General features: G+C 46.2%; 1 protein-coding gene across 4 annotated transcripts in view; it reads left to right on the forward strand.

The window, feature by feature from the left end:
- Nucleotides 1-17,287, forward strand: part of AMBRA1 (autophagy and beclin 1 regulator 1) — a 128,198-nt gene extending 110,911 nt beyond the window's left edge. For all 4 annotated transcript variants that reach the window (XM_082761665.1, XM_082761667.1, XM_082761668.1 and 1 more), the window contains 3 exons: nt 5,345-5,437; nt 7,020-7,213; nt 15,652-17,287. In XM_082761665.1, coding sequence (XP_082617791.1) covers nt 5,345-5,437; nt 7,020-7,213; nt 15,652-16,145 — 781 coding nt within the window. In that variant the 3' untranslated portion in view covers nt 16,146-17,287. The remainder of the gene's footprint in view (nt 1-5,344; nt 5,438-7,019; nt 7,214-15,651) is intronic.
- Nucleotides 17,288-17,505: the final 218 nt, after the last annotated feature.

The following is a 17,505-nucleotide window of genomic DNA, read 5'->3' on the forward strand; positions in this document are numbered from 1 at the left end:
TGCTCTCCGTGATTCCCCATATATTTCCTTGAAACAGTTCGAATGGTTTAAGAATGGCAAGTTTAAACAAAGGGAGGAAAATTGTCATAGGGAATTCAAATCTTCTGTAAACTAACCTGGGTTTCTATGATGGCTCTTAATGGTCTTGAATGAACAGTATATCTGAGAAATCATCTTTAAAGAGTAACTTATTTTATGGAGAAAGTGAGCCTTGGCAGCATGAAAATCAGATATTCACCTAGTTATGTGCTCTATGGCTTTGCTTTCCAGAAGGTCTACTCCACAATACTTTTAGATGGGAGGGATTGCAAGCAGTAACGTCTTAACCAAAAACGAATTCAGTGCTGTTGCAGACGAGTGTGCTGCTGTTGGGCCTTCCCATGTGGCAGGATTTGAAAGAGCAGTGCATTTGGCCACCACTGGTACGTTCTTCAGTATTGGGGATGGCTTAAGTGAAAAGACAGTAAACAAATGTTATTTATGCCTTTGTGGACATCCATACCATGCTTGCAACTGATTTCTTTGTCTTGCCTTCTTGTTGCTGAGATTTACTTTTATGGCTGAGTTGAAGAACTTGTGTTCTAATCCTTCCTCCTCCTCCTCTTCCTCTTCAACCCCTGATTTTGAATATTCCAGACGGGGCATTACCCAGATGTCTAAGTCATTTTGTGCTGACCCGTGCTTTGTCAGTTTACTTTTCAAATGTTGGTTAAGCCAGTGCAGTAAGTACTGTTTCGTAGGTATAATTTTGTCATTAATTCCTAGAGATTGATCCTAGGTTCTTCAGGGGGCTGTACCTGAGCTGCGTAGCTCCATGAAGAGGGAGAGGCTGTGCTACTGAACCCGTTGGCACTTGGTACTTAGCAGGCTCCGCACTAAGTCCTTATTCAGCTCTCAGCAAAGCGTGCGAGTCTGTGCCCTTCATCTTCCTCAAGCTCATTAACGACATGAGCTGGACAGAGGCGTGAAGGAAAAGTCCACCTTGGAACAGATTCCTGCTGGGAAAGCCTGTCTCAGAGCAGCTCTGCATTTAACAAAGCTAATGGAAATTTCCAGTGAGGGCTTAAAGAGCTTAGAGCCATAAGAAGGAGGAGGAAAAAAAAAAAAAAAGAGCTTGACTTAGTGGACTTCACTGTCCATGACTGACACAGTGTGGAGAATTGCAATTTTTCACTCCGAAGCCCTTGGCAGTATATGTCCTCCTTATTGCATCCCCAGCCAAGTGGCAACATGCTCCATGCTCCACAGAGCTTCTACCTTATGCCCTGGAAAATGTAAAGGGCTTCCAGCATTCCAAACCTAGAGCTTGATGGAGCAAAAGTTAAATGCTTCCATTACCTGAAAAATATTCATTTCTCCAGTGTGAGCTCTGCTTCTGTGAAATGAATAGTCAGGCCTTGATTTGCAAATCTCCTGGGAAACGTGCTGCAAAAGGCTTGCTAATTTACAAAAAAAATCAAGTGATATTTTGCAAAGGGTGTTAAAAAAACCTTTAGATTTTCTGCCAAGAGAGATTGCACTGTTTTAAATAGGTGTGGTTAAGCCAGTGCAAATCTTTAAGCTTAATTGAAAATCTGTTCTAAACGAAGGTACTTGTGGTTGTCATATATTATGTACTTGTATTAGTTTAAAGTACAAATATCTGAGCAAATTACTAAAGCAAGCATGGTCCTAAAACCGACACTTAACCCATACAATAGTGGCATTTCTTTAATGAAATCTGTGCTAATCAAGAAAAGAAATGGTGGTCTTTGTATAAATGATACTGCTCAGCTAACTCCCTCTAATAGGTTCAGACATTTGTTTTCTCCTCTGTACCTTGATGCGGTTTGAAGCCCCCATAGCATAGTCTCAGTCATCCAAAGGCTGGAAGGCTTAATCAGGAGCAAGCTGGATATCTGCCTTATGGCTGTGGGTGCCAGGTCAGAGGTGTATGTACTTGCAAGAAAGAAGAAAGATCATGCTGAGGGCTTTATCGCTCAAAGTCATTTACAAGAAGTGGACTTGGGAGAGGGCAGGTTGGTTGGCCCTGGTGGAGGAAGGGTCTGCTGAAGGTCAGCAGTGAAGATGCTTGCTGCTGCAGTGGGGAGTGCCCACTGTCTGTTCTCAGCCAGTTTTCTGGCCCTGCAGGTAGACATACGTACTCAGTCTACACTAAAAAGCCAGGTGAGAGTGGTAGTGAAGACGCTGAACTCCCATCGCAACTAGGTCTAGTGACCTTGGCTTAAGCATCCCCAGAATCAGCAAAGAGAGCAGTGGCATTGGCTGCCACAGGTCTTCCTCCTGGGAAAGGAAAGCAAAATCCTCGATTCTCTGGCAGTAAATGAATAGCAAGTAGGTCCCTGGCAGTGAAACATAGCTGATAAATGGCAGCATTTAAAACCTGTGTGCAAAGTCATGTATTCAATGGAATGGATATTGATTTTGCTGTCCAGGGAAAGGTGTGAATTGACAGCAAAGAGTTGGAATGGAGTTTCCTATACGACAACCTGACTGTACAGCAACGTGCCTCCCCAGAACAGGTGGGAGAAGGGAAGAAGTATTTAACCTTGCATTGTTTGTCAGTCTGGTACCATGATGCTTTTGTAAAAGTGAGATGAATCAGACTCAAAATGTGTATGTGTGCATACACATGCAGGATCTGAGCTTTCTGTGCAGTACGTACCCATGGTGTTTGTGGGAAGGGGAGAACTCAGTATTGCCAGCTCGTGATTTAGCTTAGGGAAAGCTTTGCAGTCTTCTGGGTTTTAGAGGTGGGAGCTGACAAAACCATATAGAGCACATGGATGCTCGGTGAGGAATGTGAGTTGTGTTTGCGGCTGTGAGGACTGTGTCTATACTTCGGAAAGCATGAAGTGTGGAGGGTACGGGGGAAGAGCATGGGGTCACTTCACCTCTGTTGGATAACAGCTGCAGATGCCAAGGAAACCAGGCTTTTTCTGGAAAATTTGACTACCAGGTCAGAAAGTCTCCCTTGCCGAGGGATTGTGTTGCTTTGCAGACAGCAAAGTGTGACAGATCTCAGTGAACTGGGCAGAGGATGAACAGCCAGAGAGGGACTGGTAAGTGTGCAGCAGCAGGTTACCATCTGTCAGTGAACTCCAAAGTCATTGAAAATTTGTATCTCCCTGGCAGCTGCTTTCATGCAGCACAGGGTTAGCACAGAAAAAAAAAAAAAAAAAAAAGTAATTATTGCTTTCTGTAGACTCTGTGCGTGGTTCTGTTGACCTAATTTTCTCCAGCTTGGTCCTGACCTGGGGTGCTGTTACCCCATCAGCCTTGCCCGAGGCCTCCAGCAGACTCAGCTCTACCATTGCCTCTTCTAAGCTGGGGTTCTTGATGCAGCTCTGAGACTTCTCATTACAGGGACAACGTGTGCCTTCATATATATGTACATACACTGTTTGTTTGTGCCTGAGCCATAACCTACCAACTACTTGTCCTAGATCCTTTCTTTAGATTCTGGGTGTGTCCTTTGTTCTTGCCCTGAGAGGTGATGCTAGTCCAGCTTTTTAATGCCATCCATTCTGCCTATGCAGGACTTCTTTTTTAACCTCCTTAGGTGACCACCGCACAGCACTGCTATCTTTCTACCTGTTTTCTGTAGCTAGCACCAGTGGGGACAAATCTGCAGTGCAGCAGCCAGTACACAGCATCACTTAGAAATCCTCAGGCCAGCTCACAGGGAGCTGGTATACCAGCACGGCATGGCAAAACCCCTTGTAGAAGTTCCCCGTGAGGCCAGCCCCATGCTAATTCAGCCCCCACGGGGCTTTTGGAGGTGGGCCGCAGCAGTAGGTGGGACATCTCTCACACTGTACAGCATGTGCCTGTTTCTTGGTTTAGAGTGTCCCTCTGCTTGTCTCACTGTGTAACTTGCTGACTAGGCTTCCTAGTGCCCTAGGGAGCCCCCTGCTTTCTGTCTTCATTTAGCTTATCGGGATCCACGAGCCTCAGGTGCTCCCTGCTTCTCAAGTGTGTATTGAGCTGCTGGCCTGTCTGTGCGCGTATTTCTGTCATCTGAGACCATTTTCCTTACAGCATAACCAGTGACTATAGGGTGGGAGGCCTGTTCCTGAGCTGATCAGCCAGGCAAACAGTGAGGGCACTTTATGAAGGTCCCCCACACACCTTGCTGGCTGCACTCCTGCAGCGTGGGTCCTGGGGTCCTGGGAGCTACTCTTACTGCCATGGCTCGTCTGCCCAAAGGATCCTTCCCAAGCAAGGTCCTGTCGCTGCATTTTGGATTCTGTGGAGGGAGTGGCCTTACAAAGCCTTGTGGATGACTCTTAGGCTTATATTTATGTCCCTTCTGTTATCCCAGACTTCAGATAACTACAGTCGTGTCCATGCTCTAGCATTTTGTGGGAGCAGGGCTTCTAGGCTGACTAGGCCAAATCCCACAGTGAATCACTTTGGTCCTGTAAGAGAAGATGGGGGCTCTTACGTGACTAGAAGGGCTCCATCGTGTATGGCATAGAGTAAGTTGGATTCGCTGTCTTCCAGTTGAAGAGCTACTGGGCCTCAGAAGTTGTGGGAGGTGTACTTAGAGCATCACGGTTATGACAGCTTAGTGTCTTCAGCAGTGGAGAGGTGATTCACGATATGTTGTTGACCTTCCCTGTTTGTGTGAGGTGATTAGCCAGCCCTGGATTTACACAGCTTTTTAGGAAATGCATTGTGAAAGTTTGCCAAAGCATTGATGTTTTGCTAAACTTAGTAGCATTAGCTGTAAAATTGAAGCTTTGGACTTCTCCGGTACAGACACAGTTGATCCAGCACAAACTCTTTTGTGAAAATTTACAAAAATATCCTCTGCATCTGCCCTTGTTCTGCAGTGACTGTCAGTGGGAAGGCTGTGTAGAGATTTATTTATAGGTAGAAAGAGCGAGAACCTTTCGCAAAGAAACTAAATGTAGAATACAGAGCAGTATTTTACTTAGCATTACCTAGCGCAGGAAATGCTGGCAGGCACCGCAAAGAGAATTGGTCTTCCCATTCCAATTCTTTGCTTAGTCACTTGGAGGTACGGTAACCTGATTTTATACACACAGTTGTATGTCTTCATTTCCTGAAAATCTCTCCATTCGTGGTGCCTTGCTTCAGTGCTAATATTGAATTGAAATGAATGGGAATGGGATATTCCAGAGCTATCTGGGTAGTGCAGTACTCCGTGTTCGCAAGTGATGATGCGCCCTTGTAATGAAGACATGAACTGAGCTAGATCTGCAGTTTCTGTGGGTCAGGAATCAACACTGTCCTCAATGTTATGGGGGTGTAATGCATGCTGGATGGAATAGTGTCCTGCTGTACTGATGTATCTTTTCTTCTTTGTTGTTTCAAGGGCCTTAAACTCTGGAGTTGAGTACCACTGGGACCAGCAGAACGAGAATGTCTTCGCTGTGCATTCCAGCAGCAGGAGCACTGAGCGGCCTGGGTGAGTCTCCTGAGCGTGGGTTAGAGTAGGCTGACCCTTTCTGCTGTCTTCATTACATATAACAGCACCACTTCTTTCCCCTTTTTTTTCTTTGGTACTGCTTTGTTGGGCCATCTGAAATGCTGCTAGCAGCATTCAGTGCCCCAGGATGCTGCCAGTGATAGCAAAGTACATGTCATCCATGGCCTTAGCAGCATCCTTGAGAAAGCTGTGGAAGGAACATGTGGGGCTTGAAGCATCAAAGATACTCTGCAAAGTAAATGGTGCCTTTGAGGATAAACTGAAGAATGTGATGGTTTGCAGAAGTGAATGCAAATCCAACAGGTTGCCCTTGTGACTGATTTTCATCTTTTTGGTGTGTAGTCATGGGACAGTTGTTTCTCGGGACTAAACTCTGAAAATAAAGCTAAATCCCTTGAGAACCCTGCTGGCTGTTTCATCCAGTCTGCCCAGTGATGCACCCATTAGTTATCCTAAAGATGAGAGAAATAAGCAGCACCATGCTTATTTCCCCAGTCAAGAGTACTTCTCCTTAGGCCAACTGTTCTTGACAAAAGGGTGGCAGTCCTGTTTCTGAACTATGAGCTCCAAGATCCCAAGGAAGTTATGAGCCTGTGCCTGTTCTGTCCTACAGCCCTGGCCTGACTGAGGGTGAATTAACAAGCAGAGATTCTTTCTCTGCCACATGAGTGGATATTGCCATTACTTGCCTTTTTTGACAACGCATATCAGTCTTGTAAGCTGCTCCGAACAGCTTGAAGGGTGAGAGCTCCATCCCCTCTTTAGGGGACTAAGGTATCAGTGGCAGAAACACTGCTCGAGAATGAACTATCTCCCTGTGAGAGGGCAAGATAAAGTGTGGTAGGTTTCAAAACCTTATGATAGAATGTAGATTGTGATGAGGCAGTCTTTCCTAGAAACTCCTTACCATTCCCAGCATTTATAGCCAGAGGTCAGTTTTGGAAAGAGCATCCAAGCATTGCCAATATTCAGTTTTTGTAGTTGAATACACTTCAAATGTTTGTCTCTGAGAAGAAGCTAATGAGCCTTGAGGCGGTTCCTGTTATTTACTTTGGAGAACAGAGAATTTCTCGTCTGACTGGAATGAGCAGAAATGCCTGCCAGAGTGCATTCATGTGTGATGCTGACAAACTAGGAGGTCCAAAGGAGGGAAGGGATACAGGCTGTGTCCTCAGGAGCTGAAACTGTCCTGCTGACGTGCAGAGGGAAGCTGTGTGTGTGTTTATGGTCCTGCGCTGCATTTGTGTTGTCGACTTAACTCAGTGACCCCAAGAGCAAGTTGTTCTACAGCCTGTGATACTGCAGGGATATCTATCTATGCCTGTCAGACACACTGCTTCTGTGGAAGGGTGAGTGGACTGAAAGCTTAAAACAGGAGACCAGCCAGCTGAAGCCAGAGGGAAGTCTGTATGTAAGTGCAGGTGGTGATTTCCTCCTGCCCCTTTCTGCTCAGTGGTTGGCAGGTGTGTGGTTGGAGTGGAGGCTCAGATGGATGCTTCCATCTTGCTGGGGCATATTGCCTCCAATGCTCCCAGTCTTATTTGTTTTTCTCTCTTTTCAGAACCAGCAGAGCCACATGGAGGACAGACAGGGACATGGGCCTGATGAATGCCATAGGCCTGCAACCCCGAAATCCCCCCACCTCTGTGACTTCGCAGGGTACCCAGACCTTGGCGCCTCAGCTGCAGAATGCGGAGACTCAGACAGAGAGGGAGGTACAGGAGCAGGAATCCGCCTCTGCAGGGACTGGGGAAGGTAGGAGCTCAATCAGTCACTTATTTGACAGAGTTTACTTGGTGGGTGAGGAGTTTTCACGTAGGTTCCACATCATGTGGTCCGTTTGGACACTTACATCTCTTCAACAATGATTTTTCTAGCCTAATTTACGTGTAGCCAGACCAAGATGATCAGTTCAATGAATCTCCATCCGTACAAATAGAAAGGATGTCTTTTTCATGTGCTTTTACAGGGCAAAATGAACTTCTCTCCAGATCATTGCATCTTTGTAAAGTCAGTTGTACTGGCATCACTCCTTACAAATCTCCTGAAATGTAACCATTAGTAAGGCTGCAGACTGCTAATAATCATCCTTTCTGCCTCTGTTAGAGCTTGGCTTGGTCTTTCAACCTCTGCACCTAAAACCCATGTAGGTTTCACAAACTCAGCCTCTGGATACAAAATAAAATACTGTAAATTACTTCTTACAAAGCAGGTACGAGTATTCTGTTTACTATGATTGACGAAGACTGATGAGTGTCCAGCTCAGCTGTTCAAAAACATCTCTAATGTTTTCCAGTCTCGGAAAATTTATTAGCATGTAAAGAGCTGTAAGAAGCTGATGTGCAATTCCTTTATGGTAACAAATCACCAATTTTTTGAAAGCATGGTGATCTTGTCCAGGCTTCCTGTCTCTATTACTGTACCACGGTGCTTTGGTGCTCTGGACGCTGGGCTAGGAATGCATTGGGCACTTTATATATGGGAAAGGCAGAGAAAATCAGAGATGCAATTTTGAAAGTGTTGCTTCATGATGAACTCATCGGGCTTTGGAAAGCAGCCCCACGATTTACCTCTTCGTGCCTGTATGCTTGAGCTCTGTCATTCTGGGAGATCCCTGTCAGCCTGCAACTCTTCCACAATTGCTGCTGTGCAGCATCCAGCATGTGGGATAAGGCTTTGTGTTTCTCTGATCTTGGCTCTTGTGTTCAAAGTTAAACGACAAATTCCTGACCTGTGGGGTTTCCCATCTGCTTATCTCAGCAGGACTGGGATTAACCTCTCTAGAAAGTTAATGCAGTTGAGGGTGTGTGAATTCGGCTGGAACATAGGATGTCTGGACAAGTGTCGATCTTGTGGGAACTGTTTCTTCCACTGAATGTAGTATGCAGACCGAGAACAGGGGTACGTAGGGTATGCAGCAGCTGTGGGACCTTCCTGCATCAATGCAGCGACGGCTGATGCTGCAGCCTCTCTCTGCTCTATTAAATCAGAGGACTTCTCCAGTGGCTTCCTCCCACAGCTGCTGTTCTGCAGTCATCTGAAAGTTTCACGTCCTCATTCTCTTTAATTAGCCTTTCAATTTGCAGATCTAGAACGTGGCTTGTAACTATACCTGTTAGTGAGATGAGGAAAGGTTGTTCTTAACTAGTGCCTTGGGCAAGTTATGCACAGTGGGGCAAAACACAGAGCACGTGAAAGAAAAGGGGTGTAGATAGCAAGCAAATGATGGAGACTTCCTGTTGTCTGTCTCTTGCTTGGAAGAAGGTTGTCAGGTTCCATAACTGGTGAGGTCTCTGGCTCAGACTTACCATATATCCTTCCACAAGTGGCTTCACATGCAAAATGGGCTGTCACTCCCCTGTCTACTATATGGATTCTCAGAACAAAGGAGGCTTTTTCCAGGACAGGCGCATGCACTGGAGATGATTCATGTGTTTTGGTTGATCAATTATTTCGCTATTTACATTCTCAGTGGAAATTCCTGTGCCAAAACAGGGAGAGTTAATGCAGTTGAGGACGTGTGAAGAGATTAACTATGAGGAGAGTTTAGGATCCAAATACAACTGCAATTATTGACAGAGGAATAGCATGAGGACCTGTTGTGAAACGGAAAGACAAGTTTGGATGGACTGGCTTGTTCAGCTACTCTGTCTACCACCTCAGGGACGTGTGACATCAGTGGTATGGTTCATCCAAGGGTCCTATTGTTTCACACTAGTACAGCTTGAGCCCTATTGAGCTTGCTGTGGCGTTACGTTTACCTTTATTCCAGCATCATAATCTCTTAATACGCATGTAGTGCATTTAAACAGGTTAGATTAGATGCTGCTTTTGTGATGGTTAATTTGCCCACTGTATCTGCCATAACTCTTTGCCCTGTTGAAGGTAAACAGAGTTTCACTAATAGCAGGATCTAGATGCCAGGAATATTCAAAGAAAAGAAGTGTGCTACCACTAACTTGGTGTGTGACCTGGGGCAAACTATTAATCATCTATCAAATGGGAATAAATCTTCCCATACAGTGCACCAGGGGCTGTGAAGATTAATTAGTGTTTTGTATGGGGCTTTGAAGATGTAAATCACTATGTAAGGGCTTAGCAGTATTATCAGCAGCAAAATGGATAAATCAGATGTGATTCTGAGTGATGTAAAGGAAGTGTTATCACTTCATCATGAGGAAAGGAAAAAAAAAAAACCCTGAATGTTGTCCTAAAAAATAAAAACAAGGACTGGTGCTACCCCCCAAGAGTGGGCTTGTGTCCTGCATCCTGCCAGCTCTACTTTTGTGGGGAGTTCTGGATCAGGGCATTTCTTGCAGATATGTGCTTACTGTACAGGAAAAAAAAAGGCAGAATTGCATCAGAAATCTAATTAAGCTCTGTGCTGGTATAAATAGTTTCCTTTTCTCATGCAAAGCTCTGCGGGGACTTTGCTGTTCTGATTATCTTTCTACCTCCTTTGGAGGAATGAGTATATGATGACTTTATTAGAAGTGAATCCCTCTAATGTCTGTATCGTTTTGTTTTACAGCAGTTGACAGCTGCCTTGTGAGCTCTGCTCACCAGCCACACATGAACCAAGCAAAGTTAGATTTGTGTGGAAAGCTGAGAGGTACTAAGAAATTCCTAAACCAATGTTTCAGTTGTCTCCTACTTTCTTTTAAGCTGACAGACACAGTGGAAATCGTGATGGAGTTGTAACTTTGAGGCACTCTTAATTAGAAACAATCTGTTGGGCATTATACTACATTTTCCCTCGCAAATGGACAGTCATGATGGGGAAGGATGTGTATTCAACTGGCAAATTAAATCTCACTCGAAACCAGCAAGATTCTTTATGAGTGTTAATGACCTCTCTTTAACCTTTAGAAATAGTAACTCCCAGCCCAGATTGTGTCATGCTGTGGCTGACACTCGCTCAGACTGCTGAGGCGTGTGGAGTGTGCTGCAAGCAGCAGCAGCAGCTGGCAGGGGATGGAGTTATGGAAAGAAAAGGTGCGGCAGGCCGAAGTGAAGGGGTCTTTGCACATGCTTGCCCGTTTGTGTGCCCGCGCTGTCCTTGGCTCTTGACAGTGTATTGATAGAGCTTCAAGATAATCCTTTTTTTTTTTTTTTTAATAAAAGAGGAAAGAGGTATTTCCAAAACTAGTAAAAATACCTGAGTGACCATCATCTTCGTTCCCATCATCTGCATTATTTTTGGGGCTTAAAATTCAGATAGCTAGTTAAATGCTCGTTGTGCAAGTAGGCACCAGTTACATAGCCATCAGTGGATTGCTACTTTGCCTGTCTTTGAGGAATCAACACATTGACTGTTGCCATATAAAGTTTTTTTAAAAACCTACTTGAATAGGTTAAATTCCCTGGCCAGTACACACTTCTGTCCTGTCCAACTGCTTTCAGAGGCTGCTGCTGGTGCTTTTGGTAGGAAAAAGGGTTGTGGGATTCATTCTGTTCAAATAGTAGTGAAAAGAGACCACATGCAGGTGAAACTTTCATGGTACAAACAGAGCATCCTGAGGATGCCTAAACAGCATTTATGAGCAGAGTCAGTGTGCCTAGATGCAATGTAATATGCTTGATCTGAGACATCAGGAACACGTGCTGTGGCCTGCATGGGCAGGAATACTGTGACCCCAGCAGAGTCTCACGTGTTTCACAAAGAAACATGCTGGTTTGAATTAGCTGCACTCATTCCTGCAATGCTCTTGTCAGATGTAATATGACTTTTTGGGGATTAGTGTGGGAACCATACAAATGGGATCCAGGACACCACGGATCTATTTCCAGATCTGCTTCTCATTCTCCAGGCAGAAACGTGGGTAGATCCCTTAACCTTTCATCTGTCTGTCCATCTGTAAAACGTCACGTGTCCTATAGAACTGCAAATCTGTAAAATGTTTTACAAGCCCTATAGAGCTCTGAAGTTCGGTTTCTCTTTAAAACCCTCTGAAAAGTGCTCACTAAAAAATAGCGTCGGGTACTGTGCAAGCCTTCGCACTGCTAAGTACTTCAAGTACCTCGCTCTCTTGGGATTAAATTATAGAGCAATTTTTAAACTCTAATTAGAAAAATAAGTTTCACTCTACAAATCACCAAGGTGAGATGCTGTTAAGAAATTGGTTACAAGTCGAAGCAGTTGTGCCTTTTCTATGTAGATGAGCTACCTCAGAAGGGGAGCGTGAATGTGCTTCTGAGCTAGGTTGGGGAGGAAAGTAACTGGTAGTATTTCTTCTTGCACTAAGAGAGATGTGATTATTTGTAGCTGGTTAGGCAGAGCTGTGACCCTCCCTTTCCTCTCCTTCTGCAAGGAGTGAATTAATTTAAAAGTGCTGATATTTTTATCTTTGAGCATCTGAATTAGTGGGTCAGCTCACACCTCAGAGCTGTTGTTCCATGTACTCTGAAGACTTAGACGTCTCTGCAGTTCTAACACTAATTTTGTAGCTTTGTTTGCAAGCATAGCTACTAACTACTGCTTGTTTTAGAAAGAGGAAGGCTGAGAATAGGAAAAGTTTGAAGAGTGATACCAGCTGCAGATGAGCCTGATCTCACCCTTGCCTCTATGGGCTTTGCTCTATCAGGTGTGTGTTCTCCGTGTCCACAGGTAACTTAGACCTTATGTCCTGTTGCCTGTAAGTGTGGCAGAGTTCACTTTGTTTAAGAATGGAAATGTTCCTTATGCACTGCTCCTTGTGTCTTATGCCCAGCTCCATTGAAAGGTTGGTGGCTGTTTTGCCCTTGTAGTCTTCCGTACCCAAGTCCTGTTTTGCTGGAGTGGTGTGGTAGAGGGCTTCTGAAGACAGATGTGTTAGCTAGAGGGTATCCTAGTTATCATTTCGGTAATTGTTGGAGCCAGTCACCTAGAGTGACAGAAATCCACTGGTCTGTGGGATAAGTTTTGGTATGTGTTTGTGAGATTTATGGGGTTCTGGAACTCTGGAGAGGTTACTTTGGGAAGAGTATAAAATGGTTGTAGGAGCAGCCCAGTAGACATAATAGTAATACTTGTGTTGTGGGAGGGAACAACGTGTGATGATTTTCTGTGCTGTCAGGCACAGAATTTGAGTATCCTTGGCCAGAACTTGGAGACTTTTGAGATCACTGCCCTGTGATGGATTCTGACGTAGGGACAGCTGGGGCGGAGGACAAATTGCCAGGTCTTATGGTGCTTCACACACAGTCTGTTTCTGGAACTGGTTAGCTCAGTTGTCTGGGCATTGTCTTTAGTACTCTGCATTATTTTTCTATTTTCCTGGCCCAAGAAGGTAGGCTTAGAAGAAAGTGAGTTGAGGATGAAGGATTTTACAGGGCTTGAAAGAAGAGAATGTAGTTCTGAGCATAAAATGAGAGAAGAGGAATTGCCTTTTCTGAGTGGAGAATGAGAGATGCTGTCACATGGATTATTCATCCCACACAAGCTCAGGTTATGCTTAAAACCCTTGGAGTCTGGAGAGAGAGGAAAAAAAAAAAAAAAGTATCACCAGCACAGGTTTTTCTCTGTCCTGGTTTTGTTCAGCTGGTGGAGCAGAGAATGGAGTTTGGCCACTGCAGCAAGTTGGAATTTCTGGCGACCTCAGGTGTGGGTTTTACAGCACTGCTGCTGTTTTGGGTAAGTGCCCACGTATGTAGCCTGAACCTCCACTAAATGGAAGTTAGCTTCCATTTCACTCGTGCTGAGGGCTAGTGTGGTCTGCATTGGCAGCATGGAGAAGAACATGTGTGGGAGGCTTCAGACAGTGGAAATGGTCTGTGCAGGAATCTGTGCTGTAGCTCAGCTCAAGGCAAATCACTCAGGAAGCTGTGCTCCGAACCAGTCAGCCAAAATTGGAACCTGAGGGGCGGGGGGAAAGGGAGGACAGCTCCCCAGCCCCCAGAGCAGAGGTGCTTTTGTGGCTGCTTGAATGGTGAGGCTCACTCCTGACCTTTGGTCTGTCTTGCTGGCGTTTCCAATACTGCTGTCTCTCTGTCCCCATAACCTGAAGGCTTGGGACTTGCTGATTCCTCCTGTGGCATCAGCCCTTGCCTGGTTTCTGAGCAGGCAGCCACCTCGACTGGCAAGTCCGCCACAACACATGGTAATTAAGGGGAAGGGAGCAGCAGGGGGTGCTGCAGTTTGTGCTGTCTGCGTGGGCTCCCCTCGTGAAGCACATGTTTGTGATGTTAAGGGACACTGTCCAGGGACCCTTGCTGATTCACAGCTCCAGTTCTGTATGGGCCAGTTCAGAGCAAGCGATCTGTCAAGAGCACAGTACCTGCTGGTCCAGGGCTTGCGTAGATAGGGCAGGCTGGCAAGCCTCTAAACCAGGTTGCACGTCTTGGCTCTCTCAAGCTTCCTGTCTGGCCTGGCCAGATGGTTGTTAACAAAGTGCTTACGACTATGCCCTCAGAAGGAAACGACAACTGAATTCAAAACCACGCTTCTCAAACCTTCCACTTACTCCTGCTCATGATTAATGCTCCAATATCCTCTGGCATTCATGTTTTTCACGCTCAAGTTTCCAGTCCTATAATAGTCTCCTCTGTTCTCAGTCTTGTTCGCGCTGGTCAGCCTGGTTCCTAGCTCATGCACCAACCACGTCCTGGACAAGATTTCTCTGCTAGTTTTTGGCCAGGCTCTGCCCAGAAGGTCGTTCTTGCACGATCCGCTGGGCTCTGCTCCAAATTCTCATGTGGTTACTGGTGTCTGTGGTCTTGCTAATGCTCTAAATCAAGGAGCTGTGTCACTGCTGTACGTATGGTTGATACAGCAGGCTTACTACATTCCTAGCAGAAAGGGACTTAGTCTGCTTGTGAGAATTAAGCTTGTTCTTGATATCCGCGGTATTTCTACAGCAGGGCAGTATGTCAGCAGACTTGCTTGAAGATGAGATTAGCCTTACACTGGTGGAAGAAGCCAGTGGTATTTTGGTGCACTGAGCTGAAGAAGAAAGGGAATAAGCTGTTAGTGACTGGCTGCATGCATGTTAACAGCTTTAACTATGTTCATTATTTAAAAAACAAAACAAAACAAAAAACAACGGTAGCAGCATGGTGTAGACTGTGTTGAATACCCCAGATCCCATGTTGGAGACACGATCTCCATCCCAAGTCCCAAACTCTTTGTCTTCCTAGTCAATGTGGCATTTTCTTTTTATTGTGTTTTAACTCCTGCCTCCATCTAGCCTTGTTGACATTTGTGTTGATTTCCTTGGTGCCAGGAGAGCTCATGGTTTTCTCCTCCTCTAATCAGCACTGTGATAGCTTCATGGAGCTGGGAGTGAGATTTATCTCTTTAATAAGAATAGTCAGGATCCCACTGTGGAATGGTTCTGGCAGTTTATGATTACAGATTGTTTTCCCCAGACAGTCTGGTTAAAGTCTGTAGCAAAAGGAGGATGCTGGGAAACAGAACTGGGCTGGATGTTCCTGCCACAGGGATTTAATTTCCTACATGGGCTATCTTTCTGAGAAATTTTCTTCTTCAAAGGCAATCTTTAGCAACTAAGGCATCTGACAATGGTTCCCTCAGAGCTCAGTACAGCCTGACCATGAAGGAACTCTCAGAGGCAGAGTAGGCAAAGACCCCAGATCTTTGTTCATTTTGTTCCTCAAAAGATACCAGTGGAGGAGAGCAGAAGACTAAATGCTTGATCTTTCCTCAGTCACAGGTGATGTGGAAGCACAGACTGTGTTCTGTAGCTGCTGTCTGCACTTGGCCAGCTGCCCATGTCCTCCCTCATACTGGGGAGAGTGCCTTCATGTTGCTTGCCTGGGGTGCTCTCAGATGGGTGAGACACATTACCACCCATTTGAGAACCATGGTGAAATGTTTGGTTTACTGCAACGCAAACAGAGCTTTCTTTTCTTCCTGCTCTGTGGAAGTGGCAGGACTGTCCTCACGGCTGTGAGAGCACCACCTCTGCCTCCTCTCTGGCTGAGCCACGTGGCTAGGTAGAAGCCTCCTCTTCGAGGCCTGGGCAAACAAGTCTGTGAGGGATACCTGTGGGAGTGACCAAGATTTTCATGACAGAGCGTGCTGAATTTGTTTGGCACTTCAGTGAACGTTACTGAAATAAAGCATTGGGCTCCCTCTGGAGCAAATCTTGTCTTCTGTCCCAGCACGGCTGCATGGTGATTCAGCAACCCAGCGTGTTTGTCTTTGTCTTGTAGTTTGCCGCGTGCACCAACGTTGCTTCTGCTCTCTCTTGCAGGTGAAGGTCCAGAGTATGGGGCCAGTGGGGAGGATGCCCTGAGCAGGATCCAAAGGCTGATGGCAGAAGGTGGCATGACCGCTGTGGTGCAGCGGGAGCAGAGCACCACCATGGCGTCCATGGGTGGCTTCGGCAACAACATCATCGTCAGTCACCGCATCCACCGCAGCTCTCAGACGGGTGCGGAGTCCACAGGGGCTGAGGGCACAGCAGCAGCACAGCAGTCCACCTCGCAGCAGCTGGCGGCTGAGCTGGAGGGACGCATCCTTTCAGAGTCTATGCAGCTGTCAGAGCACGGCCTGAGCCCGCGGACAGCCCCTGGCGGGAGTGAAGGACAAGGCGCCGGTGACCTGGACCTGCCAGAGCAGGCCCAGTCCTCCATGGACACTGAGGGACCAATTGAGTACAGTGACCTAACTAATAATAACCATCTTCCTGACAGTACCAACTTCTATAGTAATGACAGCACCAGTGGGGAGTCGCGGAACAGGTAGAGATGAGTTGTGTGTTGGTGCTACCCTTGTACTGCTCAGCAGAGACCTGTACCTCACAGCTGGCCAGAAGCTGGAAGAGTAGGGACTTGTGGCTCTGACAGGACGTTGGTGGTTCAGGGGGTTTCTATATCCTGGGTGAGTGGCAAGGGATAAGAACTTCAAGAAAGCCATGGGCAAGAAAGCATACTACCTTAACTTCCAACATTCCCGCTGCTGAATAGTTTAACAGGATTATAAAAAAAAAAAAAACATGCTGGCTGCACCCCATGCAGATTTTGAAGTCCTGTGGGATCCCCTGAGCTCAGCCCTAATCCTGCAATTTGGTCAGTGTCATCCTTTGTAAAGCTTCTTTCCTTTTCTTTTCCTTTCCTGTCTTTTCCTCTTTCCTGCCCTTTTATGCCCAGGGGCTGATCAGTAGAGTGAAGAAAAGGAAACGGGCCTGCAGCATCCTTCTGGAGACTGGAGGTCCTCCTGGGCAAACCTGGGTGTGATGCTCCAGCCCTGTTGCTGGAGTGGAGGAGTCTTCCAGGCCACAGTCCTGCTCCGTGGCTCAGCACTGCTACCCCTCAGAGCATGATGTTCTGGGACCCTTCCTGCCTGCGTTGTGGTCTTTTCTGGGAGGAGCTGGGCTTCGTCAAAACCTGCATGGCTCAGGAACTGCTCGCAAGAGGGGATCCTTCCTTTTTAGAATTAGTTTAGTACTTGGCAGGAACCTAAGCAGAGCTGCTATATGAATGGGTAGAGGGACAGGGGCTACTGCTCTCTAGTCGGGATGCAGTTCACACAAGGATATCCTAAGCTGTGCCAACATAAACGTGAATGAGCCATCCCAGTGGTTTCATGGTGCCAGGACTGAGCTGCACCTCCTTGGCAGGGGGCAGGAAATGTCTTTCAGCTCCAGGCCAGGGTGTGAGGTATGGGTCTGTGATGTAAGGTGTTGCATGTGAAATCTTGACCTTGTACATGTAGTTTCTAGTGGAGAAATCAAGGCTCTGATATTTTGTTTTTAGTCTCAAATGTGATTTTCCTTTTCGTTTGTAACTCTCCATCCCTAGTAGGTTTGTGGAGGAAGGACGGGGAGAGCGTGAGTGCTAACGAGGGAAACACCAAAGATCAATGTCATTAAAATATGACAAACCCTTGCTTGACCTGCTGTCTTCATTTGTGTGATGGATGTCTGTGTGATCGGCCTCGGGGTAGCTACATCCAGCTCAGAAGCTTGAGGTAGCTTACAAATGTCAAATGATGATCATCCCCTTCCCAGGAGGACAACAGGCTCAGCCTTTGAGTTGGAGGCTCACAATGGGAAAACAGAGGAGCAGTTGAGAGTCTTGATTGCAAATTGCCTTTTAACCAGTAT

Source organism: Aythya marila (genome assembly GCF_965140915.1).
Source record: "Aythya marila genome assembly, chromosome: 5".
Lineage (NCBI taxonomy): Eukaryota > Metazoa > Chordata > Aves > Anseriformes > Anatidae > Aythya > Aythya marila.